The sequence below is a fragment of the Limanda limanda genome, chromosome 15, assembly GCF_963576545.1.
Source record: "Limanda limanda chromosome 15, fLimLim1.1, whole genome shotgun sequence".
Lineage (NCBI taxonomy): Eukaryota > Metazoa > Chordata > Actinopteri > Pleuronectiformes > Pleuronectidae > Limanda > Limanda limanda.
In genome coordinates this window covers 22,548,280-22,575,472 of record NC_083650.1, presented here as the reverse complement: position 1 = coordinate 22,575,472, position 27,193 = coordinate 22,548,280, and the positions used below count along the sequence as shown (strand labels likewise).

The window sequence follows — 27,193 nt, the reverse complement described above, 5'->3', positions numbered from 1 at the left end:
CACAAAATAGAAAGATATTTACCAAATGTAAATTTGTAAAAGCAAAACATTGAAGTGTCAGTGGTATTTAAACTTGATTCAGACATTTCTACAGCATCGTAATTTGTACAGTGATTTTGATAGCTGATTTAGACTTTGGTTATTTATTCACAATTTAACACAAATTAAATTTTGTGTAGGCTAAATAACAGCTTGTGTTGCCTGGCTCAATATAAAATATTTATATTAAAATAATGTTGAGGTCAGCAAATGCATTTGCCGCACTTCTGTACACCCACCAATAGACAGACCTTCAGGAGCTCTGAAGTAAGCTTCAGTTACAGAAAGACACACGGAGGTTTTATGTGGTTACAACCATATATAAAGGTTTTATTCTTTGTCTCGGGTCTCAGCTATCCATTCATTTTAATATAACTAATGTCCAATTGAAGGATGAAAACATCTACATAATATTTGGTCTTAACTACAAGTAAAACAAACATTTAACTTTATAGTTCGCCAACAAAAAATGTGGTCTTATTCTTCCATATAGCTTAAACGTATTACCAATTCATGTTAACATTTCAGAGACATTTCAGAGTGTGGGACATGTTGTCCATTCAGTTTCAGTTTGCATTTTATGGCTTGGTTATATCAGACTCATTTAGCGGAGAAACTCTATCTACTTCGTAACATGCTTTAATATTTTTTTCATAGCTTCCTTTAATCAAATTCCTTTTTGTCGTTTGTTTACACAGACATTTTTACCTCCAGTAAAATGTTTTGTTGTCTACTTTAACCTGAAACTGTTTACTCCCCACCAGACAGAGCTGAAGATGCGTGATTTTTATGGCCGACAACCTCAGGGCACGGTCACACCATATGTGGAGTGTTTATTTATTTTTTTGAAGTCTGGGTTGTTGACTCCTTTGGCTTAGTTCAGGGGCAGCAAATGAGAAACACAGTAGGACAGCTGAAAATGTGAGTCTCAACTCTCTGCCAACAGAACTGTGGCTTATTAATATTTATTAATGAGGTGGGAACGAGCCAAAGGAAACAACAAGACCAAAACACCACTGCATTAATATCTATGTTTTTTTTAAATCAAAATTACACACTGTCATTACCTATTGTTTAACTTTCTGCTCATCTCTCCTTACTGTCTTTTTGTGTCTGTCACTGACACGTATTCATCTTCACAATACTGACTGAATTTCTGTTGGTCCCTGACATTCACTATGGTTTGATCAATAAGTCTTTTGAAACATGATGTCAAGTTAATTGAATTTTCTGCCCAAAACACCCACAGGATTAATTAAGAGTCATTTAAGCACTACCCTCTGAACCATGTGTCCGCTGCTGTGACCTTTTCTTTCCCACTGTTGAAAATGCCCTAATGGCACCTGCTCTGTGGGCTCCAGACCATGAATTTAGACCATGCCCCTAATGTTTTTGGGGTTTAAATTTATTCTAAGAAAATCTGATAGGTAGCATGATTTATTTATTAATTTAAAGGCATACTGCAATGTTGCGGGACATGTGAGAGACATTTACAAATACATATAAGACAGGCTTTCTGTAAAAGCCTAAAATGAATTTTAATTATTTATTAGGTTCAAGATACTGATTGCTGACTATTTCAATATTATGTGGAAGGATTAGCACTGTGTATAAATTAATGGAAAGTGGGTTAACCAAGCAATGCAATTATTTATGGTTTCTTTTATTACATTTTTTTGAATGACATGAACCTTGTGTTTTTAATAATGTGTATTTATAAATTACTGTGTTGCAGGTATGGCCTGCCCCCTAGAGGAGTGTTGTTGTTATATGACGTAGTGCCTCTAAGGATTGTGGGTAAGGTACCTGTGCATTGTGGGTAGGGGGCTACGTGTTGTGCGGGTTACGAAAACTAACAGAACACCTAGAGTGATGAGTGTGACCTCGTGTACGGAGAGAAATAAAAAAAGAGCGGTGATTGAAAGCTAAGAGCACGTCTCCTCGTCCCTAACAAACACGACCGGGCGGCTGGTTACCGGCGAGACAACAAGCCTAGATACCAAGCCGAAGAAAGGTAACACTGGGGGATCGTCCGGGATCGTAAAGAAAAGTTTGGAGCGGATTAGCGGAGGAGATGTCGGAACCCGGAGCTAATGCTAATGCTATGAGACCATACTCCAGCACGAATCCGTTTCTGGTGGACATCCAAGAGGCTGCCCGGGTTAGCGCGGACATCGCTAACCGGGAGAACGGTGGATGCGCCGGGGATGGCTACAGCACCAACCCCTTCGTGACGAGCATGGAGCTAACGTTAGCCGAGCATGGAGCTAACGTTAGCCGCACATGGAGCTAAACATAGATATATATAAAGACTAGATATCTCGCTCGACGGAGCCGGACGTCACCACATGGCGGCCATCTTGTTGCGGGAGGCTCTCTCACCCATAACATTGTGTTGGTAGTTGTAAATAACCATAACTTGCTCAATTTTCAACCGATTTTGAAACGGTCTGGTTTGTTATAAACGTCAGAGATGTAGTTATGACACTGCATAAATTATTAATTTTTTTTAGAAAATAACATAATTATAGTACACAGTGTCATATCTACATCTCTGACGTTTATAACAAACCAGACCGTTTCAAAATCGGTTGAAAATTGAGCAAGTTATGGTTATGGGTGAGAGAGCCTCCCGCAACAAGATGGCCGCCATGTGGTGACGTTTGTCTCCGTTGGCCGGCAACGCGGCCGAGATATCTAGTGTTCATATCTGTGGAGCTAACGTTAGCCGCACATGGAGCTAACGTTAGCCGCACATGGAGCTAACGTTAGCCGAGCATGGAGCTAACGTTAGCCGCACATGGAGCTAACGTTAGCCGCACATGGAGCTAACGTTAGCCGCATGGAGCAGCAGACCACGGCAGCTGCACGCCATCACGGGCGCGGTCAAACCCTTTCATCACGCCGACACACAAGCAAGTAACCACAAGCAGTGAGTTTATGACTGTTTAAAGAACATTGCATCCAAACCAATGAAAGCTGTGCAAAGCGGGGTAGATAACCCCACTACGCCAGTTAACCCTTTCATCTCAACGGACTATATTCATTCTATGTCAGCAAACCCATCCACTTCAGCCTATGCATCGCTTCTTCAGCCAGCCGTGGCACCTTTCACCCCAGGCATCCCCCAACATGTAACACAGCATTATGGAGGACAAGTTCAACCCAGCTCAGCCGCACACTGTGGAGCAGCACCGCGACGGAGCATGGAGTTTGACCGGTGTGAAGGTGGCCAGCCTGACAGGGGGGCACATGGACACCAGGGATGATGATGAACGCTATGGGGAGAGAGAAAGAATTCCCATATTACACCCAAGTCAGTTTGATGGGACGGGCTCATGGAAAGACTTCCTTTACCAGTTTGAAAGTTGTGCTAAGGCAAACCACTGGTGAGAAAAGACTATGGCTGTTCAGCTTAGATTCAACCTGAACGGTGCAGCAGGTGCCATCGTCCACAAGAACCCCAGATCTGCTCGGTGGAGTTATCAGAAGATTGTGCATGAGATTGAGGCAGCTTACGGGCCGTGCTCCGAATACGCTGCAGCCGTCGGCATCGAACTAAGACAAAGAGTCAAGAGGATCAAGCGAGACCCTGCATATTCTGAGAGATGACATCTACGAGAACTTTTTGTATATGCTGACCGTAGAGAGTCAGAGCAGGACAGCATCAGTGTGGAGATCTTCATTAATGCCCTGGCTGATGCTGAGTTGGTTCAAAAGTTGCTGGAGGAGAAGCCCCCCCACCCTGGCAAGAGCCTATGAGATAGCCCACAGATGTGAAACCACCAGACGGGCAGCAAGAGCCGTCACACAGCTTATGCAGCCAGGTCTTTGAAATGCTGCAGAACGGAGACCCAGGGTCACTGGCGCTTGAGAGCGCCCGTGTTTCAGCCTTTAAAGAGCCAGTGGGGTTCGCTGATGAGCGTGATGCAGAGGCCGCTTACCCCCCCCAGTAAGAACGCAAAGATATCAACAGCAGTGGCAGTCCAACAAAGCTAAGCCTGTTGAAACGAACTTTGGAGAAGTAATTTGCCACAACTGTTCTGGGGTGGGGCATATACAGAGGAACTGCCCTTTTCCCCGTGAATCCAAACGACATGCACCCAGGGCCAGCACAGCTCCGGTTCATGACTCCGGTACAGTGGTCACCTGCACCAAAGGCGGAGGAGAGACTCAGGAACATGAGTTCACCTCTGCCTGAGGACAGAAAGAAAACACATGGAGGTCTTCATTTTTTTGAATACTATTTATAAACAAAGAAAATTAGTATTCTTTATAAAAGAATCCTCCTTGTTGGTTTGGTGTTCAGACACATGAAGCATTAATAACCTCAGTCTGGGACAGCTATTTAACTGTCAAGAGTTTAATTTACTGCTTGGAAGAACGGAAATTGCAATACATATAATGTGCAGCTGCTTTCATTGGGGCTATTTCGAACGTTGAGGAACTTGAAAAATTTGTCTTGCTGAAAATGTCTGACTGCAGAAGCAAACACTGCACTCCATAAAAAGTGCTTAAAAGAAAAAGGCTTTGGGTCAGATGCAAGAAAAAACAACGGGGAATACCTTCTAACTCCACGCCTCATCTCCTCCTGAACCAGGCAGGCATCCTGGGCCTGGAGTTGTAAATTCGCCGGCATGTCCTGGCACATGTACGCATGAAGGTCCTTGGTTCCTCCATTGCCAAGGTCCTCATGAAGGTTGAGGACCAGGTCCAGACCCAGAACCAGGTCTGGACCTGGGCCCAGGTCCCTCCTGTGTCCAGGTCCGTCCTGGGCCTGGGCGGAGCTGCAGGGGGAGGGACAAGTTGTACATAAAAAAGGAATGTGCATGTCTTCCTCTACAACTCTAAGACTGGTGTTATAACTTTCAATGGGTGGCACAGTGGCGTGTTTAGAAATGTGTCTCATGTGAACTGCTGAAGCAGCAGATCTGCCAATGAAGTGCATTGACAGATCTGCTTTTACCTGCATAGTTCAGATACAAATATGAAATAACTGGCAGGCTTGGAACTGCTATACCGCCCTACTGACCACTTTGCATCTGAGAGGTGTGTGTATACAGAAAAGCAATGTCAAAGAACAGTCAAAAGCAACCCGATGGTCTATGTGTGTGCTTATGTGCAAACTCCAGCCCTTTCCCAGATCCTCTCAATCAGCACTTCCCTATATTTTGCATTAGTTGGTGTTTACCTCGACGAAAGACGTTCCGTACAGCTGCAGGAATCCTTGAGAAGACGACAGACATAAAATAAGTAAACACATTTTCATGATTCAATCCAAATCTTTTTTGGATTGAATCAATTCACATTTTACCTTTTAATCTGCTGTGTTATCATTTTAAATTAGCACTAAACTAATTATAAATAGGAGATCAGTAGCAACCCCCCCCCCCCCCCCCTTCAGTAATTGCCACAAGTTCCCAGGCGAAGCCCAACGATGAGCCGGAGACGGGCACACTTACCATACATTCCAATGTCTGGGGCGGTTGTTGTCGTGTTCATCTCCTTGTTCAGCCATCTTTTAGATTTGAATTGACCTTATGGCGGGAAAGCCCCCTTGATGCCTTCACGTGTAACGAAGGCATCACGGGGGTGTTCGATTTACGTGCGAGTCAGAGGGGGCCGAAGGCTGGCTGCCATATGTGACTGTGGCAGTGGTGCATCTCTGAGGCGCCCTGAGGCAGCGAAGTGCTGCCATTTTAAAGTGGGAGGACCAATCAGCTAACAGCTCTCACCTGCGCTGATTGATCCTCTGTGGTGCAGATGAGGGTTCTCTCCCAGCCCCCTCACCTCCACACATACATTCCGACCCAAATGTCTCGGATTATTTGGGTCGCGCAGGCTGGAGAGTAGAGGGGCTGCAGGTGGACGGTTATTCGGCCGGTTAGGTGATGGAGGCGCAGCCATCTTGCAGCTGCGAATTTACCTTATGGCGGGAAAGCCATGGATTAAGGATTTCCGTCAACTCCGCTCGCATAAGGCGTAAAAAGCCGAGTATAAATCGGCCTTCCGGAGTCGCATTTCCGGTTTCATACCCGGAAACTGTAGCCCGGGTGCCAGACGAACTTAGCCCCGCCCACAACATTTGTTGTTCGGGAAGTTCGGTCTGGCATCGCTCCGTTGGGGAGAAACTATGCTCGTACAGAAGCTGTACGGACCAATCAGATCGTCAGGGCGGGCTTTATACGATGATTGACAGATGATCTACAGTGACGTAATCAACCACGTCACCAGAGAGCGCTGCCTGCAGAGCTGAGATGTGTCGATGCTGCCATCGAGTCTGTTCCAGCAGACATCGACAGAGCATTCATTTTGAAAGAGGAATAGAGGAACACGATCAAGGCATTTGTAGATCGAACAATCTTCACGCCGCCGCCGGCCGGGGCTCTCACAAGAAGCCCTGGTCTCCAGCTGCTTCCTGGGGGCTTTGCCTCCGGTGGAGATACGAGCGGCATTTGCAGCATTTCCATTGATTTATTTAGAGAGTAAATAAACTCGTGAAACAGACAACTCACAACAACTATGCGTTGCTTGACATACGTCACATACTACGTTGCTCTGATTGGTTGTAGGTCTATCCAATTGAGCGAAGAGGCATTTTGTTTCCTGGTTCTGTTGAAACACGCCCCATAATCACAGCCCAATGGAGCGGTCTCAGACTCATATTCTGACTAGAATAATGAGTATGACAACGTCAGGCTACGGAAACTGCGGAAACCACGGAAGATTTAGAAGAACGAATATAGACCAAAATAGAAGAGCACTTGGCAGAAAAGATCCGAAACTATGAACACTAGTATGCCACACACGAAGAAGAGCCGACTTCAACAAAAAACATTACTCCGGCTAGTAGTCTGGCGGTGAATTGCGTTGCAACACGCGCCACTGTAGGGGAACTATAAACCAAAACGAGTCCGTAGAAGCTGCGTGCGTGCGTGCGTGCGTGCGTAAAAAACGACTATAAATCGGCCTTAAAAATAAGATCGATGCAGATCCGAAGAGAAAAAAAAATAGAGGGGGGGGGGGTGGGGTGTAACACTGATATGATTTGCAATAACTTCACCAATCAGCTGTGATTTTTTTAACCTTTTGTTTGTGAACCATGCCTTGCGTCTTTCTCATGTTTGAATGGATAAGTTGAAGCGGCATTTTTTTTAAAAATCCATGCGTTGGCATATAATTGTTCTTGAAAGCATTGTGGAAATAAATGCTTGCTCTGACAACTTGTGCAGACGTTTTGTCATTTATAGCCCATTAACACGAATGGTGAAGTCTTGCAAAAAAATATTGGTTTTATGCCCTAGCTTTAAACTAGTAAGTGATAATGGACCACGTGAAGTTCAAATATCGAGGCGGTAAGCAGCCACGACCCAAAGTGAGTGCCGATTTTTTTTTTCAGTCAGATGATTTTTTTTTTGCTTTAATCCCTGCGGGAAAGCCCCCGTGATGCCTTCACGTGTAACTCACTTGCGCAGTGTAACTTTAGCGTGAAAAGTACAAGCGGAGCGTCTGTTTCATTCAGTCTAATTTATTCTTCCTCGTGCACCGGCTCTGTGCATCCGTTATAGCACAGGTTCACAACAACAATAACACAGGATGTGACGACATACACGTCATATATACACAGGTACGAGAGAAACGTAAAACCTCTAATAACAGGCAAAACTATTACCGTATAACAATAAGAGCGTTCTCTATAATTATGATAGTTTAACACAGTTAACACAGAAGGCAGTGTGGGTCGATCGCACAACTGGAGGCACGTGGACGCTCCGGCGCAGGTACCCACTTTTTTTTTTTTGCAGTCGCGGTCGCCGCCACGCCCCCCGCCCTGGAAGATGTTGCGAACGTCTTTTTCTTGGACCGCGCGGTGGTGTTTGTCGCCGGTGTGGAAGGCGGGCCGTCGGAGGGGACCGGGTACGGCGGTCGGCGGTGGCGACTCTGGCCGCGTGCCGGGCCCTTCTCGCGGATCACCTCAGCTACGGCGCCCGCTGGGGGAACCCTCCCTTCGCGCGGGGACCCCCCCCCGGCGGTGCGCCTCGGCTGGCGCCTAGCAGCTGACTGAGAACTGGTGCGGACCACTCGCCCCACTCCACTGTTTCACTTATAACATGCGATTACTACATAAGATTAGGCCAAAGTTACAAATGTAGACCTGATATCAGCCTACATGTGGCGTTATACACTTGTTTTGTTTTGTAAAACCACTCCTTGCTTCTCTAATGCTGTGAACAACAGGTACAATGTTCATAAAACATGTTGAAAAGAATTTAATAGTTACATTTATAAACAATGCAGATCATAAAAAGTAAGTTTTGTCATTACAGTGTTAACAGTTAAATATGTCAGGTCAACCCTCAGGACATTAGATCCGCCCCCTCCATTTCTGCCTTCAAGTCTAGGCTAAAAACCCACTTTTACTCCCTGGCCTTCCTTTCCCCCTAACTGTTATTGAATGTTATTGCACTTTGTATTGGATATTAGGACTTATGGTCAATTTGTATTGTTATATTGTATTATTTGCCTTTTATTGTCATTGTACAGCACTTTGGTCAGTTTATGCTGTATTTAAATGTGCTCTATAAATAAAACTTACTTACTTACTTACTAAGAAAGACTGTATTTATTTTATTTTTATAAAAACATGTATTTTTTCAGGAAATAGTTTTTAAGTTCAACTTAAAATGTCAGGAGATACATTGTTGTTGTGTACATAACTATTAAAAATGCACTTCTGATAAAGTGAGTGTTGGCAAAACCGGTTGTCATTTTTATGTTGAGGCGACGGGGGTGTTGTCGGCAGCTTCTGAATGTAACTAATAAAGTAACTTGTGATCTAACTTAGTTACTTTTAAAATCAAGTAACTTGTAATCTAACTAAGTTACTTTTAAAATCAAGTAATCTGTAAAGTAACTAAGTTACTTTTTCGAAGTAACTGTGGCAACACTGGTTATCAGCCTGCAGTAAAAACAGCATTTAATCATTTTTTTCAAGCATATACTTACTTTTGGCTCCAACATTAACTGCAACACAGCCCAACGTGTGTCTTCTTTGTCTCATATGTGCTGAGGATCGTACAGCTCACTGTACTTCTCCACTTAAGTTATTAATTTAATATCATCCATCTTCAAGAACTTCTCCGCTGTTTGCTATGTCGGGTGTGGAGGGTAAATCCACTCAAACCTATGTGGACAATACGTAGCCCCCCCCCTCTCTCTCTTTTTATCTTTATGACTGCTTGTGTGTCTGTATGGATGGGCAGAGGGGGACATTTAATAATGTGATTGGTAAAATTAAATCTCCAGGACAACAGAAGGGGAATACAAACTATGGGATGCATATTTAATCATTTATATCATATCAAATATAGGATATGTTATCAATATCGTTTAAAAAAAGAGGTGGTACGTGCGGGGGGGGGGGTAGATCTTGTTGAGCTGGTCATTTCAAGAGTAGCTCACGAGCCTATAAAGTGTGGGCACCCCTGGTTTAACAGAAGGCACCACGGGGGTGTTCGAATTACGTGCGAGTCGAGGGGGCCGAAGGCTGGCTGCCACATGTGACATTGTAATTGAATGTTAAATAACGCTCATTATCCATCCCTGTGTGGTCTCTTACTCTTACCATTAAATACGTTAAATTAAAATAGGATACCATACCACGGGAATGATGGGACATAGCCAGACCATAGCTTACCTGACGCTCATGAACGCAGCATGACTGCACTTCACCACCACACCACTAGGCTGTAGCAAACCCCCCCATAGAGGATACGATCAATTTGACAGGTCATAAAGTCAGAAGAAGAAGCCGTGTGTGTGTTTTTAGCCTAACGTGCTTTTTCGAATGAGAGGGAACAGAGAAAAAGGAGAAGACTGAATTAACACTTAAGATAAAGAGTGAAATTAAGAAGACTACAACAGCTGTATTTAGAAGGTTAAGCCAATTTTAGTTTGGCTTAAAGGGACTCTTACCTTTGTTGTATTTGAGAATTACAGCACATTCGAATCATCCCGCCTTCCTCCAATGCCCCACCCCCTCGTTCCCATCCGCGGTGTTTTTTTGAAGAAACTTTATTTACAAGCAGACTTACGACCTACTGCCTCCGCGCACGCACGTGAGTTTTTGTTTACCAAAGCAATGGATTCGGATTCAGAAGCACCGGTAAGTTATATACATTTACATTCACATATATATATATATATATATATATATATATATATATATATATATATATATATATATAAGGACGCGCCTTGATGACGCGGGCCCGAATGCGCTACAAGAAGCAGACGGTAAACCTGCATGTCCATGCAGCAAACAGACAGGTCTGTCGGCCAATAAGGTCCTTCGGTCCGAAGAATTTTATTGGTTGAAGTTTTCACTAAATATAATGAGAGTGAAATAATTGTTTGTTTTTACTCCTGGTGGGTCTGTCTTGCATTTTAGAGTGTCATTACCTTATTAATACCAATTTAACCTTATCCACAAAAAGTGTAAAAATGCAACAAAGGTAAGAGTCCCTTTAACTAAGTTAAGCGGTGCGCCAACTTTTTTATGAGATAGAGACCCCCTTAGAGACAAAAAGATAAATCCGAACCCTTCGATCTGGTTTATACGCAGAGAGTGGAGGGGCAGACCCAGCGAGGCCAGGGGTGAAGGCAGGTCAGGCAGGGGGAGGGAGGAGGGAGGAGGGAGCACAGAGGGAAGGAGGGGGCGGTGACAGGCGGAGCTGTGATGCAGACAGCCGATCACATGAGCACGGATCTGTTTACAAACTGAAGTGGAGCACGGAGACGAGGAAGAAGAGAGCAGCGCAGTGAACGTGAGAGGAACAGACGAGAGAAGAGAGGAGAGGCTGAATCCGCATTCGCCTCGGTGTGTCAACCCTCCAGGAAGAGATGAGGAGGAGCTGCTTTCCACAGCAGCATTACTGAGGCTCACTGACTGACTGCCGGGGGGAACCCATCCATGTCCTCCCCTTTGTCTCTCCATAATTGGCCACGGCAGGTTTTCACAGCCTTGAGAGGAGGACAGCGACGTGGAGGTGTGGAGAAGAGAGGAGAGAGTGACAGAGGAGAGAAAGAAGGAGAAGGAAGAGATCTGAAGAGGAGACACAGCTAAACAGCAGGGAGTCGTGCCCGGACAGGTTTATTTCCAGAGGGCTGGATTGGATTTTGAGCTTTTTTCCCCTCATATGGTCTGTGACATTGGTGTCTTTTCATCCACGTCGCCCACAGGATTGTCTCCATGCTGAGGAAGGACACAGCTGGGAGTCTAAATCTCTACTGAGGGGGATGTTTTGTAGTTAATAATCCTTGCTGGCTGATTGATTACTCTGTTGAGTTGAGCAGCTGCTTACTGGGCTGATGTCTTCTTGAAGAACTGGAATCTCAGGTCTATTTACTCCAGACCACAAGGATATAGCTCTCACCATCGACTCCCAGGGTCAAGTAGTCTGAACTCAAAAGGAAGTGGACATTATATCCACCGCCGATCCCCTTTTAAACAAACTTCACCAAAGTTGTGGAAATTTGTGAAGATTTGCCATCTGAACAGCTGCATTTAATGCATCCTGTCAAATGGTGTAACGGTAAGTGCCAGCACAGGTTTTTTGCAAGATATGACTGTGACAGGTTATAATCTTAAGGGCCAGTGTGTAGAATTTAGTGTAATCTAATGGGAGAAATCAGAATCAGAATTATTTTTATTTGCACATGTATATTTGCACATACAGGAAATTGCCTTGGTGTGGTTGGTGCACTGTACATAAAACAGCACTCAGACATTAACCAACAATATAAATATAAAACAACAATATATACAGTAAGAGAGTTATGGGCACGTGCAGTGCTAAGGTGCAGTTAATGCAATACAATATTCATAATTGTGTTTTCAGTCGTGATTCATTAGCTCATTGGAAAAACTGAGTGAGATTAATTTGCTCAGGCTTAAGGCTCTTATATACTTCTACGTGTCCGTTTCTCGGAGAGGTCTCAGCGGGGGACAAAGAGTCTTTTTGATTTTTACTTCTCCGACGACTATCCGTCTAAAAACAATTCCCCGCCAAACCCATAGGTGGCGCAACGGAAGACGAGCTCAGAGAAGCCTACCCCATTTGGGAAGAAGAAGTCCACGTGTCTCTGTTTACATGTTAGCCTGCGTCCCACACACTGAACCATGGCAACTAACAGAACTAAATAAAGTGACACCCAGCGTGTCAAGATGCTGATGTAATCGTTTCTTAGCGCAGCGGTTCCCCGGTCTTGTTTCCGAACTGTGTTGCTGATTCCACAGCTTGAATCTGCTTGAGGCTACATGTAGCTAGAAGCTACCCGGAGCTAGCTCCCCCCAGCTTCCACACACAGTCAGCAGGGACTCCCGACACTAACTACTACTATCCAGTGTTTGCTTCTAACCTGACGGTATTATAGAAACAGTGTCATGATAGAAGTGGAATTAAAGTCGTGACGGCGGGGTTATGCACTGTTACCACCGCAGTTAGCATGGTGGCTAGCCCGCTAGCCTAGCCTGCTAGCGCCGTTTTGAAAGCTCGTTCTAACCGTATGTGACCCTGCACACATGCCCTCAGTGCTCTAACGAGCCACCGTCAGCCGGACAACTCCGCTGGCTTAACACACACGTCACATTAATCGTAGAATCATAGTTGTGTTCGTGTTTGTTGCAGGAAGTAAACAGGAAGTTTGAGGTCCGGAAATACGGAAATGACGTCATACGGAAATGATGTCTTTCGCGGACCAATCACAGCCAAGAGCGGTCCGTCGGGTCTCCAACATGAAGACGGATAGTTAGAAAAATCAGACGTGTACGAAAAGCTGTCGGAGGCGCTCGGAGAGGACGTTTCACGACGGATAGGGCGGTCTTATCTGTCCGTAATAGAAAAAACGGAGAGGCATAAATTGGCCTTTAGAATGAACTCTTCATTTCTACATATGTCTATGGGTTCCACCATGTTGCACCACCATGTTTCTACTGTAGCCCAGAAAGAACAAACCAAACCGATGGCTCTAGAGAGGACCTCTCATGTATTTACGTTATCTGAAGGCCCCAGTAGAATTGCTTACACACTTGGAAAGGAACGGCTGAGGAGAATTCAGTTGGTTGCAGTCTGCACCAATAACACTAGATGTCGCTAAATCCTTCACACTGAACTGATTGTTTGTCGAGTGTTTGCGAATATTTACAAAACACTAAATTAAAATGGGTCACACCATAGGACTAGTTCCAATGGAGAGATTAGTCATTGCACAACGGAACTAATGCTGAGCTAAATGTTTGCTAATGTACAACTAGGTAGGGCAGCTCGATTATGGAAAAAATCATAATCACGATTATTTTGGACTAAAACGAAATCACGATTATTCAACCGATTATTAATTATATGTGCCCTTATTTTTTTTGAAATTACTAACCGGAAGTACCAGTCACTTCCGTTTCCGGTAAACACCTATTACGGCTGCGTGTCTTATTTCTTGGTGAAACCATGCAGGATATCGGTGCCTGGTTATTCAAACCCTTAATGATGACAACCCTAACACTCTCCATAAAAACACTTTGTAACTGAGAACTTTAGAATTTCCTCTCAATATTAAATGCCAAATAATCGTTTCAACTCGATTATAGTAGTTTGGAGATCGTTTGATCCAATAATCGTAATCACGATTATATTTCGATTAATTGAGCAGCCCTACAACTAGGTACAGTCTTATAGCGAAAATAAGTAATTTGATCAAAATGCTGTTTAGTATAAGATGACAAAAGGTGAAGCCACACAACGTCACTCTAAACAACGTCAGTGAGGCAAGCAAAATCATACATTCATACCCAATGCCAGTATCCATGCAAGGGAGGACTATTTAGTTTAACATCCATAACACACCAAACCAAAGCTACTATTCTTGTTTGACAGTGTTCAGCCACAATCCTGTTCACAACACATGCATTTGCATAGTGGCCTACCTGTCAGTGCTCCACTATCAATGATTCACTCACATTGTGCTAAGATTACAGACGCCGACTTCTTGAGCCGAATCTCCTCTCGAGCGCTCACCAAAACCCTCTCAGTGTACACCAATACAACACCCCACTGCCACAGCCATTGTCCATTATAGAATTACTTTTGAACCCGAAGTTCGCCATTACAGGGTCAGTTGTGACACTTGACCTCAAGAAAGAGTTAAGTAGCGCAATTAAAAGCTGATGTGCGTTGCCTGGAATGAAAAGTGCCATTTTCAAGGCTCCTCAGGGTTCATGTACTTCTGTCCCTCCAAGCTCAAACTGCAATGAGTAACCACTTTGTTGGACGGTGGTGAATGAAGAGTGTTCACAGTGAGGAGATGTGTTAAGTTTTATAGATGTGTTAAAAAATTCTCTTCTTGTCATGAGGATAGCAACCACTTGTAGAAATAAACCTCATCCGACCTGGTTTTTCTGTAGATCAATTCAGTTTTATCGAGATTAATGTGGATTTTTATGACGCAGAGATTTTACAGCTATAAAAACTTGTAACTTTGATAAAAAGGCACAAAAACAATAACTTATTTCCTCAACACAGTTCCCCCACTTCATTTCCCACTCACTTCTTGGTTCACACAAACTCCTAAATTAGGTTCTTCCATAACTGTTACACATACCACCTGCACACATGCACTCATTATCTCAACTTTCACCCGAGTCCGAAACTTTGTGCAGGCCAAGAGTGTCTGCAGTGAAAGCAGTATTACATTGCAGCTTGAAACAAGAGGCTTCACAGATGCAGTGTGGAGTCAGTGTGCCAGGCTCTACAAGTCACAGATACGTCCACACACATGCACCTTCTTAAAATCCAACCCCACATCCCTGCCACAGGAGGTGGACAAAGGTGAAGTCTGGATTGCCAGACAAGGTCATGTATGAGGGTCTATCTTTGGCATGCAGCGCTCTGTGGGCCATGGGAACACACTGGAAATGCTCTGACAGGGTGGATGAACAATGCGCTTGTCCAAATGTTAGTCAATCATAATGTCTCACCTCGTTTTTATAACATCAGATAATTCAAACCAAACTTACTGGCAAAAATGAGCACTTGAACATACACCAGTGTGATAAGAACTACCATAAATGACAGAAATAGTCTTTGAGAGATTTATTCGACATGTTTGACATTTGAGTTTGCTTCATGTCCCTTCTGCAAAACAGTAAGGGTGCAGGTTGTGAAACCAACACAGGGACATACAGATGCTCTGTTGCTCTGTGGAACTGAGGGGGGCTGCAGAACAGACTCATTGTTCTTTGTTTGTCTGTCACTTAATGTGACAGCTGTCTCACTGCACCTTTGATTCATTGTTATTTTTAAAAAAAACAGTTCAATAATGATGTCATTAAGATAGGCGAAACATGGAAACCCACGTCAATATGAATTTTTCAAACTATTCATGCAGACATCTGTCATACATTCTGTCATTGTGATTTGTGCTAGGACTCTAAATGACTCATAATGTAGGTTACAATCCTCACGACTCAATTGTCTGACTGTTGCTCTTTATGTATACAAAATTAGATTGTCTTAAAGTTTTATCAGGCAGTAAAAAACATGAATGTGCGTCAAGCATTATAACAAAGAGTAGGCTTTATTCGAGACTGCATTGTTCTTTGTGTGGAGGACAAAGACGATGCAGAACCCAGTGTGATTAGACCTGCATACTGAGCAATACCAGCCATTCATGAAATATTAACATAATGGATATGACACAGTTTAAAAACTAAAAACATACATTGTAAAAACATTGAAAATTTAAAACAATTCTGTAGGAAATTCGAATCAAACTTTTAAATTACACCCTTCAGCACAAGTATGCATATGGTTACTGACATAATACCTATTCAAAATCGTCTTTTCTAAATGCTTTTTAAGAAGTATTCCAGCCTGATAAGACTAAGCACTTGACGAAATATTGCATTATTCTACTGGGTTGAATTTATCTTTCTTGCAGCCAAACCATTATATTTTCCTCATGAAGTCATCTAATTTTATTTTCCCTGTGTGCCTTCCTCTCAGGGTGTCTGTGTGACCTTGGATTGCAGAACTCCAAACTCCACTGCAAGATGACGTCCGAGGATCTCTTCAACCTGCCGCTCAACGTCTACATCATCATCCTGGGCATTGGCCTCTTCGTCATCATGCTCAGCCTCTTCTTCTGCTGCTACCTCTTCAGGTACAAGACAGACAGACAGTCAAGGCTGAGGTAGTGTCAGACAGCTACACAGGATCAGTATCACCAGGTTATCTAAGAGCAGATAAATTCACCCACTTCTGACTAGAGATATCATTGTAGTTAAACTCCAGTATGTCAAACATCCACTGACCTGCTTTCTTTGGGATCTCTCTGAGTGTCACATACCATTAACCGCTAACCTGCACTGCATTTCAGGAGTTATTTTGTAGTCACTCTATGTAGTGAAATTTAGTATTTCTCTTTCAAGAACCCTAATAGACCACACCCAAAATTCTTGCATACAATATACTGTAATTATTGCTTCTTTAACTTTAGCTTATGACGTCTGACTTTAACTGTACATGAATAGAAGTAGAAATAAGCTTAAACTTATTAATCAATATGAAAATCAGAAAACAACGCAAAGGCAAATTTACTTCCCCTGCTCAAAGTATATGACACAACTAAACGCCTCGATTTCCTTGCAGTGAGATCCAACTATCAGCAGCCGGATCATCTGGCTTTCACATGGGTTCGCTTTGTATCAGCTGAAACCACCTAGGTTTTATCATGGGCCATTTTCACGTGTGCTCATCTTATTAGCTGACTGTGTGTTAGCAGATGGTATCTTGTGTGCTCTGAGAGATCTTCTGAACAGACTCGGTTTTAGTATTGCAAAGAACTAAAGAAACGGAGCTGATTAAGGCCATCCGGTAATGCAGAGGACTTTCACTGTGAAACTGTGACATGGTGCATTACCTGTTATTTGACAAATGTTTAAGTAAGCACTGCTTAAGGCAACTGGAGACGGACTGGGGTTAAGTAAAAAAAACTGGAAAAACCTCTTTAACTCTTACAGCAATGGTGTTCTCTGATCGTCTCTGACAACAAGATATTGGAAAAACACATACACAACTGTGGGAAATACAGTTTATAATTTGGGTTCCAGGCATTGGATTAAGAAGCATCAGCTAAGAAGCCTGTAGTGATGATCTGAATCTGGAGTTTTAATTGATTAGATGGACTTTAGTTCTTGGTTTTATTTAGCTCTAATAATAAAGGACAGAATGTAAGACTATGTTTGTGCGATTAAAAAGTTTAAATAGACAAGTTCAAACAGATACTGTACCTTGAAGATGAAAGTGCTTTTAACTGCTGTAATTGGATCATTTTCAACGCCTCAAGCTTCTCAAATGGTGTCTATCTCGATGAGGAATTAACATCTTTATGTTTTTACCCATCACTGAACCCCAAATAATGGAAGTGTATACTTTCAATGAGGTAAAACAGCAAATCATTTTTGTCAGAATTCTCCTACAAGGACATTTTTCAGAAAGTGTTACAGCTCTGCTCATGGTGTGAGTAGACACACAGGCTGGTACTGGAATGTGGCATTGTGTGAATTCCAGGACTTCAGCTGATTCATGAAGCATGACAAGACATGTTGCACTGAAGACAATCGTGGAGCCTCCAGGCACATCATAGAATATCTAGACTCTACACTATAGTATGACAAGTTTGTTTGTGTTTTGTGCTTTACAGATTGAGGCGACAAGGTGCTCGAGAACAGTATGGCTACAGTGAGGTAACAGTACAGCATTTTTCGAGTTTGTTAAGCAACTGTTATTCAGATTATATTGTTTTGTCCTTTGAACTCCGTGCATTTTGTGACAAATCCCTTCTCGTTCGCAGGTTGTTTTGAAAGGAGCGGAGAAGAAACTGAGCCTTCTTGGTGTAAGTCCAACAAACAGTGAATGTGAAACACTTTTATGCAGCAGTTGAAAGAGGCATAGCAGACCAATGCTAATGGGCTAATTGGGCAAGAAATTGAATGTGGGAAACATACTCAGCAGTGTTTGCAACTCGTGTTTAAAATGACTCAGTGGCTACACGCATCTCACTGCTGTAACAAATTACAAAAATATAGTGCTATGCTAATACTTTTAGTAAGTTATTTATTTAAGTTAAAATAAAGCCAAAATAATCTGGGAAACTACTGATTTGTGAGATTTTGATTAGCTAGCTACAGCAGTTAGCTTCCCCTTGATGCTGTGCTGCATTGCAATCATATGTAACATTGCTTATGGCTGTATAAACTATACCTATTAACTATTTTCCAATTACATAATAAATACTAATTGTGGCCAGATTTGACTAAAGTAAGGAAACTGAGTGTACTAATATTAGAAGTACATGCGGTATTATTATAAATAAGGTATTGATCAAATTATTTCAGTGCAGTCATGAACATTTACGTCTGTAATATTTGTACATAGGATTACACAGTTATATTTTCTGATAATAGTTAACACGTCAGTCATATCAGCTTTAACCCGATTTCTTAACCTGTCATTTTCCCTTCTCAGCAAACCTGTGCGGTGTGTTTAGAAGAGTTTCGCAGTAAGGACGAGCTCGGGGTGTGCCCTTGTTCACATGCTTTTCACAAGAAGTAAGTTCCCCAAGCTTAGTTCAAACCTCCATGAGATTGGACAGCTGACTCCACGATTGTTAACATGCAACAGTTTTTATAAGTCACAGTCAAATGAAAAAACTCCGGACTTGATTCATTCAATAAGCTGTTTCACAATTGTTAATCATGGAGCTAATTTTTGTGATTCATTTATTATGTTTGAGAATGTGGATGGAAACAATCTTCAATTGAAACCATGTGGAATAGCACCCATTGTGTCTGCAAATCCATTATGTGGCTCAATAGGCTAAAAACCACAATATGTTGTTCTAGCCTGGAATTCCATAGACTTACTGGTGTGCAAACACATTGAGTAAACCATTCATGAGGAATGACACATAACTTTAAATTCCCCTTTTGGTTTGCCTTTAAGTTAACAGCTGAACGCATCCTGAAAGGGAGTTGCTTTCAGGAAAAGCAGCTTTTTCAGGGTGCCCTTGAGAAAACGATGAGGAAATTCTTGACAACATATGTCCCTGCATGTTTGAAAATGAACAAGCTCCATGCAACTGAAACCTGTTTTTGCCCTGCAGCATGGGTGTGATGGTAACAGCAGCTTTTTTGTTTGCCTGGTTGCTTTTATGTCTGACTGATATTTCTCTGTCTGTGTCACCAGCATCTGTGACCTGTGTTTATATTGTGTAAGTGTCTGATCAGTCCTGTTATACAACTACAGCAGGCAGTCGCAATTCAGCATAAACTCAGTCATACTTCTTTACCTGAGCACCGGGCAGAACTCAGATCCTCCCAAGTAATATTACCACCAGACTTGCAGAAAATGTGTGTTTGAGTTACTTTGTACACACACAGGCCGCAGGGTTCACTTCTGTTTTTCTGTTCATTTTCTGTTTTCTTTCAGCACAAATGTAACTTTGCATACTTTGTCTGCCTTAGAAATGACAAAATGTGCTAATGCATTATGTCTTTCATCTATCTACTTTCCCCAGGTGTCTGCTAAAATGGTTAGAAATCCGCAGCGTCTGTCCCATGTGCAACAAGCCCATTTGCCGCCTCCAGCCGGACCCCCCACAAGCATCCGAGCGGCGACAAAGTCTCCTGGAGGTCTGACAGGGAAGCGCATGTCCAGCAGTACCTCACGTTCTCCGCTAAAAAGACATCTGTCACTATAGAGGGTCCTGTTTCACTGTCCAACAGACTGTATTAATAGTAAAGCATTTTGAGGCAGAGCTACTGTGGGAGAAGAAATTGTATTAACTGGACATACGGAGCCAAAGAACCTAACAAGCAAACTGAGACATATACGGTTATGTTAAAGACTTTCCACCAATTAATGGATTAACGCAAACTAGAAAGCTGCAGATACTTCCGTTAAAGTACCCGAGCTAGGCTGTGTTAATGCACAAGTGCCTTAAAGCTGCCGATCCTGCGAAGGAACCTAAAATCAATTTCAGACCGGGTTGTTGGTCGTGAGCTAGCTAATCCCAGTTATTCTGTGCATGAGTATTGGTGGATTTGAAAACTCTTTAATTGCGAGGACAATGACTCAAGAAGAGCTGTGTTTGCTCAACTGCCAGGTTTTGCCATTTTAATTGAGTTACTGATTTAAACATTTAATCTGGTAAGATTCCCAGTCACCCAGGACGTGTTAATCTGAGAACTTTTTAATGGTTTGCAACCGGGCTTGGTTGTAGATACTATTAGACTATTGATGAAGATCTCTCATCCAACAAGCTTTTTCAGTTACTGCTGACTGTTGAGGAGCCCCAGGTATTTAACTACTGCGGGTTCAGTATAAATTGATGTGACTTGGTCCGTTGGTGCCCCTGGCTGTTGTAACGACAGCTGTTAGATGTTGGAGTCACATGAGACCAAGTGTAAACAACCTTCGTCTTTGCAGTCACCTGAGGCGTGAAATGTGAATGTTTGTTAAATTCGCTGTAAAGGGATGGAAGGACTGCATCGTAGGTGGTGGATGGGAGGTGTCATGGACCTCCTCCTCTGGTTGGGGGTTGGCTTCTCTACTTCGACGTAGATGGCCTCCTTCACTCCTCTTTCAAACCGGCTGTCCTTCCTTTGTAAAATATGTGTGATTGTTATCATCGTAGGTGTGTCCCTTATCTTTAGGGGTAAGTAAACACATGACGTGTGTGCTCCTGTGTTGAGCAATGCATTTGTTTATTGGTTGGTTAGTTTCACCCGTATGTGCATTCCTCACTGCGTTGGACAGACACTAGATTTCTTTTCAGGGTGTGTGGTGTACCAGATCATGTCCTAGTGTGTTGCTGGGTTTTGAAACACACAGGGATGCAGTACTTGTTGGAGATCAGTGTCTCAAATACTCCAGACATGTAAAAGATGACTGTGTTGTTGGTACATTATCAGCTTGGTTCTGATAACTCCTAGCTTGTGTTCCAGTGGAGCTGGAGGAACTTTCCACAGGAACTAGGAAACTTTGCAACCGGGGTCACAATTAAGATCAGTGGAAATTTTTTAACCCCCAAAAGTTGGTTAGCGGGAAGGAGTACATAAACCTTTGGGTTGGGGTTTACAATTTTGAAGAGTCCTGATTGGTCGAGTATTCCTGCAATAGCTTGTAAAATAATTATTCATGAATTGGGCATTTGAGGTGATTTCAATGCACCTTTTCACCGCGCTCTTTTCTCTTCAAGCATTAAATTAAGATTGACAGCGGCATGGCTTTAATCTCTTCCATGTTTACGATTTGTACAGTGTCATCGTTGTCAATTTTTTTGCATTGTGGCCTCCTGGTGGAATGGAGTGGAAAAGCTTGTTGTAGCCATTGGTTGTTCCTAAATTAGCAGGTTGATTTGCCAAATCCCTCCTGGTCTATAGACTGTGGTGGAAACACTGAAAAAAGTTCCTGGGGTCTAAAAGTTCCAGTTACTTTGGTTGCAACACGGCTCAAGTGTAGGTACTCTTGTGTGTGTGTAGGTTTAAATTCTGCCAATATTACCACAAGAGCTGTGAAGCTATAGGCTCCTTCTCAATCTTTGGGTAACAAATCAGATTAGATGTTCATATCTTTCTTGTCTTATTCTTGTTTTTTTGTAGCAAGAGCACATCTGCTTGTCTTTTCCAGTGGCCTTCAGTTTAATATTAGTCCTAGTTATACAGTAACCTGTAGAAGTAAGATTCATCCACTGAGCTTTGATCATCCATCAGGCAGAGATGTGGTTGCAACTGTGACATAAACACAACAGCATCAAAGATTTGGCATTCTTCACGACCATCAAATTCACAGCATTATCACAAGCAGTATATTCTGTTGCTATAGTTTCATTGTCAGAATATGGAGAAAGCAGCCCCCTGTCACCGGCCGAGGATCTGACCACATTTTAAGACATATTCTAAATGCAGGTAATTCCAAATGGTTTACTTTCTTTTTTCTCTCCACTGTATTCAAGTTGCAAGTGGAGTCAGATGACATACTTACTTCTTTAGAAAGGGTCCCTCTATGTGACACAAACAGTTGTGTTTGGCCCTCAGCCATTTCTGGGATGTTGATGTGTAGTGTCACTTCTGTAACTCAGCTAATGAGATTACTTCTGCCTCCAGAGCAGCTCTGCCTCTGAGCCATGTTTGTATGACAGTTTGGCCCATAATGATATGCAGCTCCATGTCAATGTGATGTGTCTGGGTCTTTAGCCTCAGCTCCAGAGGCTGGAGCTTGGAAAGAGGAAGATTCCACCACCAGACAACACCAGACAACTGTTCTTGCCCAGCATTGATGGGTAATGCAGAGACTGCCGTGAAAGATGTAGAACATTTACAATCAAAATAACATAATGTCCTGTTTAATTGAACAAATCTGGGTAATGTTTAACTTTAGATTGAGTGTTGTGGTGTGTGTGTTTTGGCTGTAATCTCCTATTATCTCACAGTCAATCAGCTCCGTCCCACAGTATGTTGCCATGCTAAATGAAGGTAATGAAGCCCTAAATGACAACACATTGGAGCCATATGGGATCTAAGAGAAAAGACAACTACATGCTGTCATACGCCTGTTCAGCTACAACAAAAGGTCCGAAGTGACTTAACCACAAAATACACATAAATACATACAATTATTTTTAGGAACTATTTTGTATCATAACTGGCTCTCAATAAAGGGCATAGTATGTCAGCTACAACACTTTGACTGTCATTTGTCTAACCGTAGGCCATCATCGATAAAGACGATGAGAGATAAAGCGACCATTCATCAAATTAATCTAAGCTCCTGACGTCTAAGAACCGCTCTGTACGGTTATAAATAGAAACACTGCACTGATATGAGGAACCTGTTTGAGCTGGTTTCTTGTCTGAGTGAGGTGCCTTTGAACATCGTTCTCTAAGGGTAGGAATACATTATGAGTACTGTGCAAATTGTAAATGCTTTGAATTTTCTATTTCTGAAAAAATACAGAATCCGTGTTTTGATATTGTCAATTGGCTCCAAGTCTCTTTTCTTTCCAGGTTTGCTACATGTTGATACCTAAAGCTGTTTATATGTGAATGGAAAAGTTACTAAACATTATCGCTAATAAGATGTCGTCTGTGATATATAAATCTGCCCAAAAGTCTTATGTATTTAAATTAAAAATAGGTTGTTGTTATTTTTCTTGTAGTGACATTCCACAGGCAGGTTTTCAAGCATAACACTGCCCACTATAGTCATTGACATTTCATTTTATAGCCTACTTATTAACCCTTGGGACAATGTTGGTCTTTGTTCCACATTGAAATATCCCAGGAATAACCATGATTGAGATGAAATATCTCAACATCACTTTATTATGGTGGCCCTGAAGTGCAAATCAAAACAATAAATAGGAAAACACAACGACAAATTATTAAAAAGAAAGACAAATTTAGAAAAAATCACAACAGGAAATCACAAAAACGACAAATGATAAAACACAACAACAAATCCAGAACAAGCTGTTTGGTTTCTTATTTGTCATTGTGATTTACGCTTCAGGGCCACCGTACTTGGCATGAATTAGGATGTAACCAAATGACTGTGGTTACTTTTTATCTTGTGCCATCGTCATCTAGTAGTCAAAATTCAAAATAGTGCAATACTTTTTCTTTTTTTATACAAATACCTGTTAATTACTGACAATTACACCTCGGCTGTACTGCGTTTAGTGCCATTGAGCTATTGTTAGCATGTTAACAAGCTAAACTAAGATAATAAACATGCTGAGCAAGTTAAAATGGTCACTGTAAGCATTATAGCAGTAGGTCATGGCGCTGCTGTGCCTAAGACCGTCCTCATTCAGCCGTGAGAAAGACTGAAGGGTAAATTTAAGTCACTCCGGTTAGTTTAAAAGATAAAAATAGTCCCAAATTGTCAAATTTCTATTGCCATTCCATACTGTGTTCTGCACTGTCAAATAAGATATACTGGGCTGTATATACATTGCTACACTGGCAGTCATTCAGGGTGTTTGATGTAATTGTTGCAGCGAAGCTAGAAGATCCTCATCCTTCCTTCACAGGATTACGCTGTTTATACATTTCTTTTTAACAGCCCCCTCTTCTCATCATCTGTTTTTATTTAGGCCGATGACAGCCAGTGGTCTGAGGCATTATGTCTGTAGGCCGCCCATCCATCTGTCCCATTCTTGAGAAAATGAAATGCCCTTGAGGGAATTTTAGCATTTGGCAAATAGTTTCTCTCGGGCCCACAGATGAACAGATTAGATTTGGGTGGTCAAAGGTCAAGATCACAGTGACCTCATGTTCTTGTGAATGTGATATATCAGGAATTTCATTAAATCTGACACAAACATTCATTGGACTCAAGGATGACCTGATTAGAATTGTAGAAAGTAAAGAAGACCTTGAGATTCTTGAGTTAGTCCACAGCTCCTCTATCTGTGTATCAAAGAGGTTCTTCGTGATCTAAAGCTGGAGAGGATTTCTCCTGGGGGTTCTCTGAAGAAATTTGAAGTTTGGAACCATTTATTGTCCCTCTTAGACTCTTGGATATAGTATCCAAGCAGTTAGATGGCTGAGCCCAGAAGCACCGTTCTCTGAATCCTTTAGTTTTTTCCCCTTATTATTGTATTTTACTTCACTTTATCTTATTTTTTACTTAGTGTGTGTCTTTGTTTTTGCCCTTTTTCGTTGTGTCTACCACCCAACCCCAGAGACAAAGTGGGGTTAGGAGTGGGATTTCAGAAGGGGATGGAAAAAAACAACAAAGACTTGAGCATTGTTTCTTGGACTTTCTCTTGTTTCCTGTTTTGTGGATACCTTGCATCATTGATGCTCAGTAAAATATATAAAAAAATTAAATAAAAAAAGAAGCCCTCGAGAAAAACCTTTCAAATTTTGCAAAGCTCTTCAAATCAGTAAATTCCTTTGAGAAGGCATGTAACAATTTCTTCAGCAACTTAATTTCACTCCTGAGTATCTTGGCTCAACAAAGTCTAACAACAATCTCCATATTCTCAAATTTGAATGAGGAGCTCATTTCGTTTTTTTATGTTTAATGACCTCAATCCACCTCACGGCCTGTAAAATTGCAGTCAGAAGGTCAGCCGTGTAAAATGCAATCTGCATAAACAATCTCAGAAGATACTTCACATGCAGGTTCTGGGAGAAACCTGAAGCAAACAGTCTAAATCAAGTCATGTCATCTTTGAGACCAATGTCCCCAGAACAAATGCAAAGGGAGTGTACAGGTAAAACTATTACACACGATAAGAAGATATCTGGAAATTCCATCTTGGGTCATGACTTCAGGATTTTTGCACAAGATCACAAGATAACATTATTGACGATGACAAACTGCATGACTTTCAGAGAAACTTGGATCAGTTGAAAAGCCGACAGCACAGTGTGATCAATTCAAGTGTACAGTATATCCCCAGAGACACATCCTCTGGCAGATAAAAAGTAGTCCTCAGCTCTTCACAAAGAAAATCTATCATCAGTAAATGTTTAACCGCAAGCCCCGGATATCAGGGACAAGTTAACTTTCTATTCTCATTCACAGAAAGACCAGCACAAGCTTATCGACGGTTTTACCTGCCTTGACTAAGTAGAAGTAAACTGAAAGATGATGTTACACCATCTGTTCATTCTGTACTCAAGGGATCTCTTTCAATCTAACAACAGCCTTCGTCTATTTAGGTTTGTGGTTTCTTTAGAGCAAACTTTGAAAGCTCGTTAAGAGTTATACATTAAGATGCACTCATTTTAACTCCTGACATATTATAATGAAAGTAGCCAGACCATGATTGTATAGCTAAATACTCCTGGCAGGATTTTATATGGATAAATCCATAAAAAAGGATTATCTTTGTCCGTTCACAGCACCTGTAACCACTGCACATTGTTACAGCATCTCCACGATAGAAAACTGAGGTTTCAGGTAAAAAATATAAACTATGCAATACTTAGGGTCCTGTGATGATGAGCGCATGTCAATTCTCTCTCTCTCTCTCTCTCTCTCTCTCTCTCTCTCTCTCTCTCTCTCTCTCTCTCTCTCTCTCTCTCTCTCTCTCTCCAGAGCTCCTGGATTCAGACAAAAACAGCAACTATTGTATTATTATTGAATGAATTGTTGCTGCTATCACTAATAGCATCTTTACATATATACCTTATCACTCTTATTGTTTTCATTATAACAACCAGTCAGAGCTGAAACATGATGGTTACACAATAGTTCCTGGTCTCTCTCTCCTCTCTCTACACTCTCCCCTCTTTCCATCTCTCCCATCCCCATTTTACTCTGCTCACCACAGCCGGGTCGATGCAGATGGCCGCCCACATTGAGTCTGGTTCTAGAGGTTTCTTCCAGTTAATGAGAGTTTTTTCTCTCCACAGTCGTCAAAGTGCTGCTCGTTGTGGGAACTGTTGGGTTTCTGTATGATTTTTGAGGTCTTGACCTTCTATGGAAAGTGCCTTGAGATGATGATGGAAGGTATGTCCTGCTCAGACGCTGAGAATGGGGATGTCCGGACTCTGGTGGCCGTGACACTGCAAGACATCAGATATCACAACTCAGTATGGCCCCTCTTGTGATGTTGCCACAGTAACAAAAGCAAGTTTAATATAGCTCTATTTTTTGTGCTTTTTTCTCAGAAACTCTGCCGTGAATATAAAATACTTCACAAAGCCTTTTTGACACAGTAACACACTGTGGGAATATATTTTGTCCTCGTGTGAAGAATATTTTTGACATATCGATAAGTGAACTGTTGTCCAAACGTGATTGGTCCTTCTGCAGCCCTGTAATGAGAATATATTTAATTGAAGCATTTCCAGATTGTTATGCTATGGCTGTGCTGAAAGATGGAATTTACGTTATCCATTTTCAACCATCTCATAATCTTTTTTTCACGAAAACAAACCAAGAGAAACAAAGGGATGACTTTTGCTCCTCAATAAATAAAGAATACTTATTCCCCTGGCTGCATTTATATGTTTACAGCGCCCCCTGCTGGTAAAATTTAAGTAAAATCTTCTTATCCATTAGTTTGTTTTCCCGGA

The 27,193-nt window shown here is 42.1% G+C and overlaps 1 protein-coding gene across 1 annotated transcript; it reads left to right on the top strand.

Annotated features, from left to right (window-relative positions):
- The first annotated feature begins 10,831 nt into the window (after positions 1 to 10,831).
- Positions 10,832 to 23,134, top strand: LOC133020434 (RING finger protein 122-like). Its single transcript, XM_061086992.1, has 6 exons — positions 10,832 to 11,633; positions 16,098 to 16,254; positions 17,797 to 17,839; positions 17,947 to 17,988; positions 18,621 to 18,703; positions 19,672 to 23,134. Exons 1-6 carry the CDS (start codon positions 11,609 to 11,611, stop codon positions 19,790 to 19,792), a joined length of 471 nt encoding a protein of 156 aa, XP_060942975.1. The 5' UTR covers positions 10,832 to 11,608; the 3' UTR covers positions 19,793 to 23,134.
- The last annotated feature ends 4,059 nt before the right edge of the window (positions 23,135 to 27,193 follow it).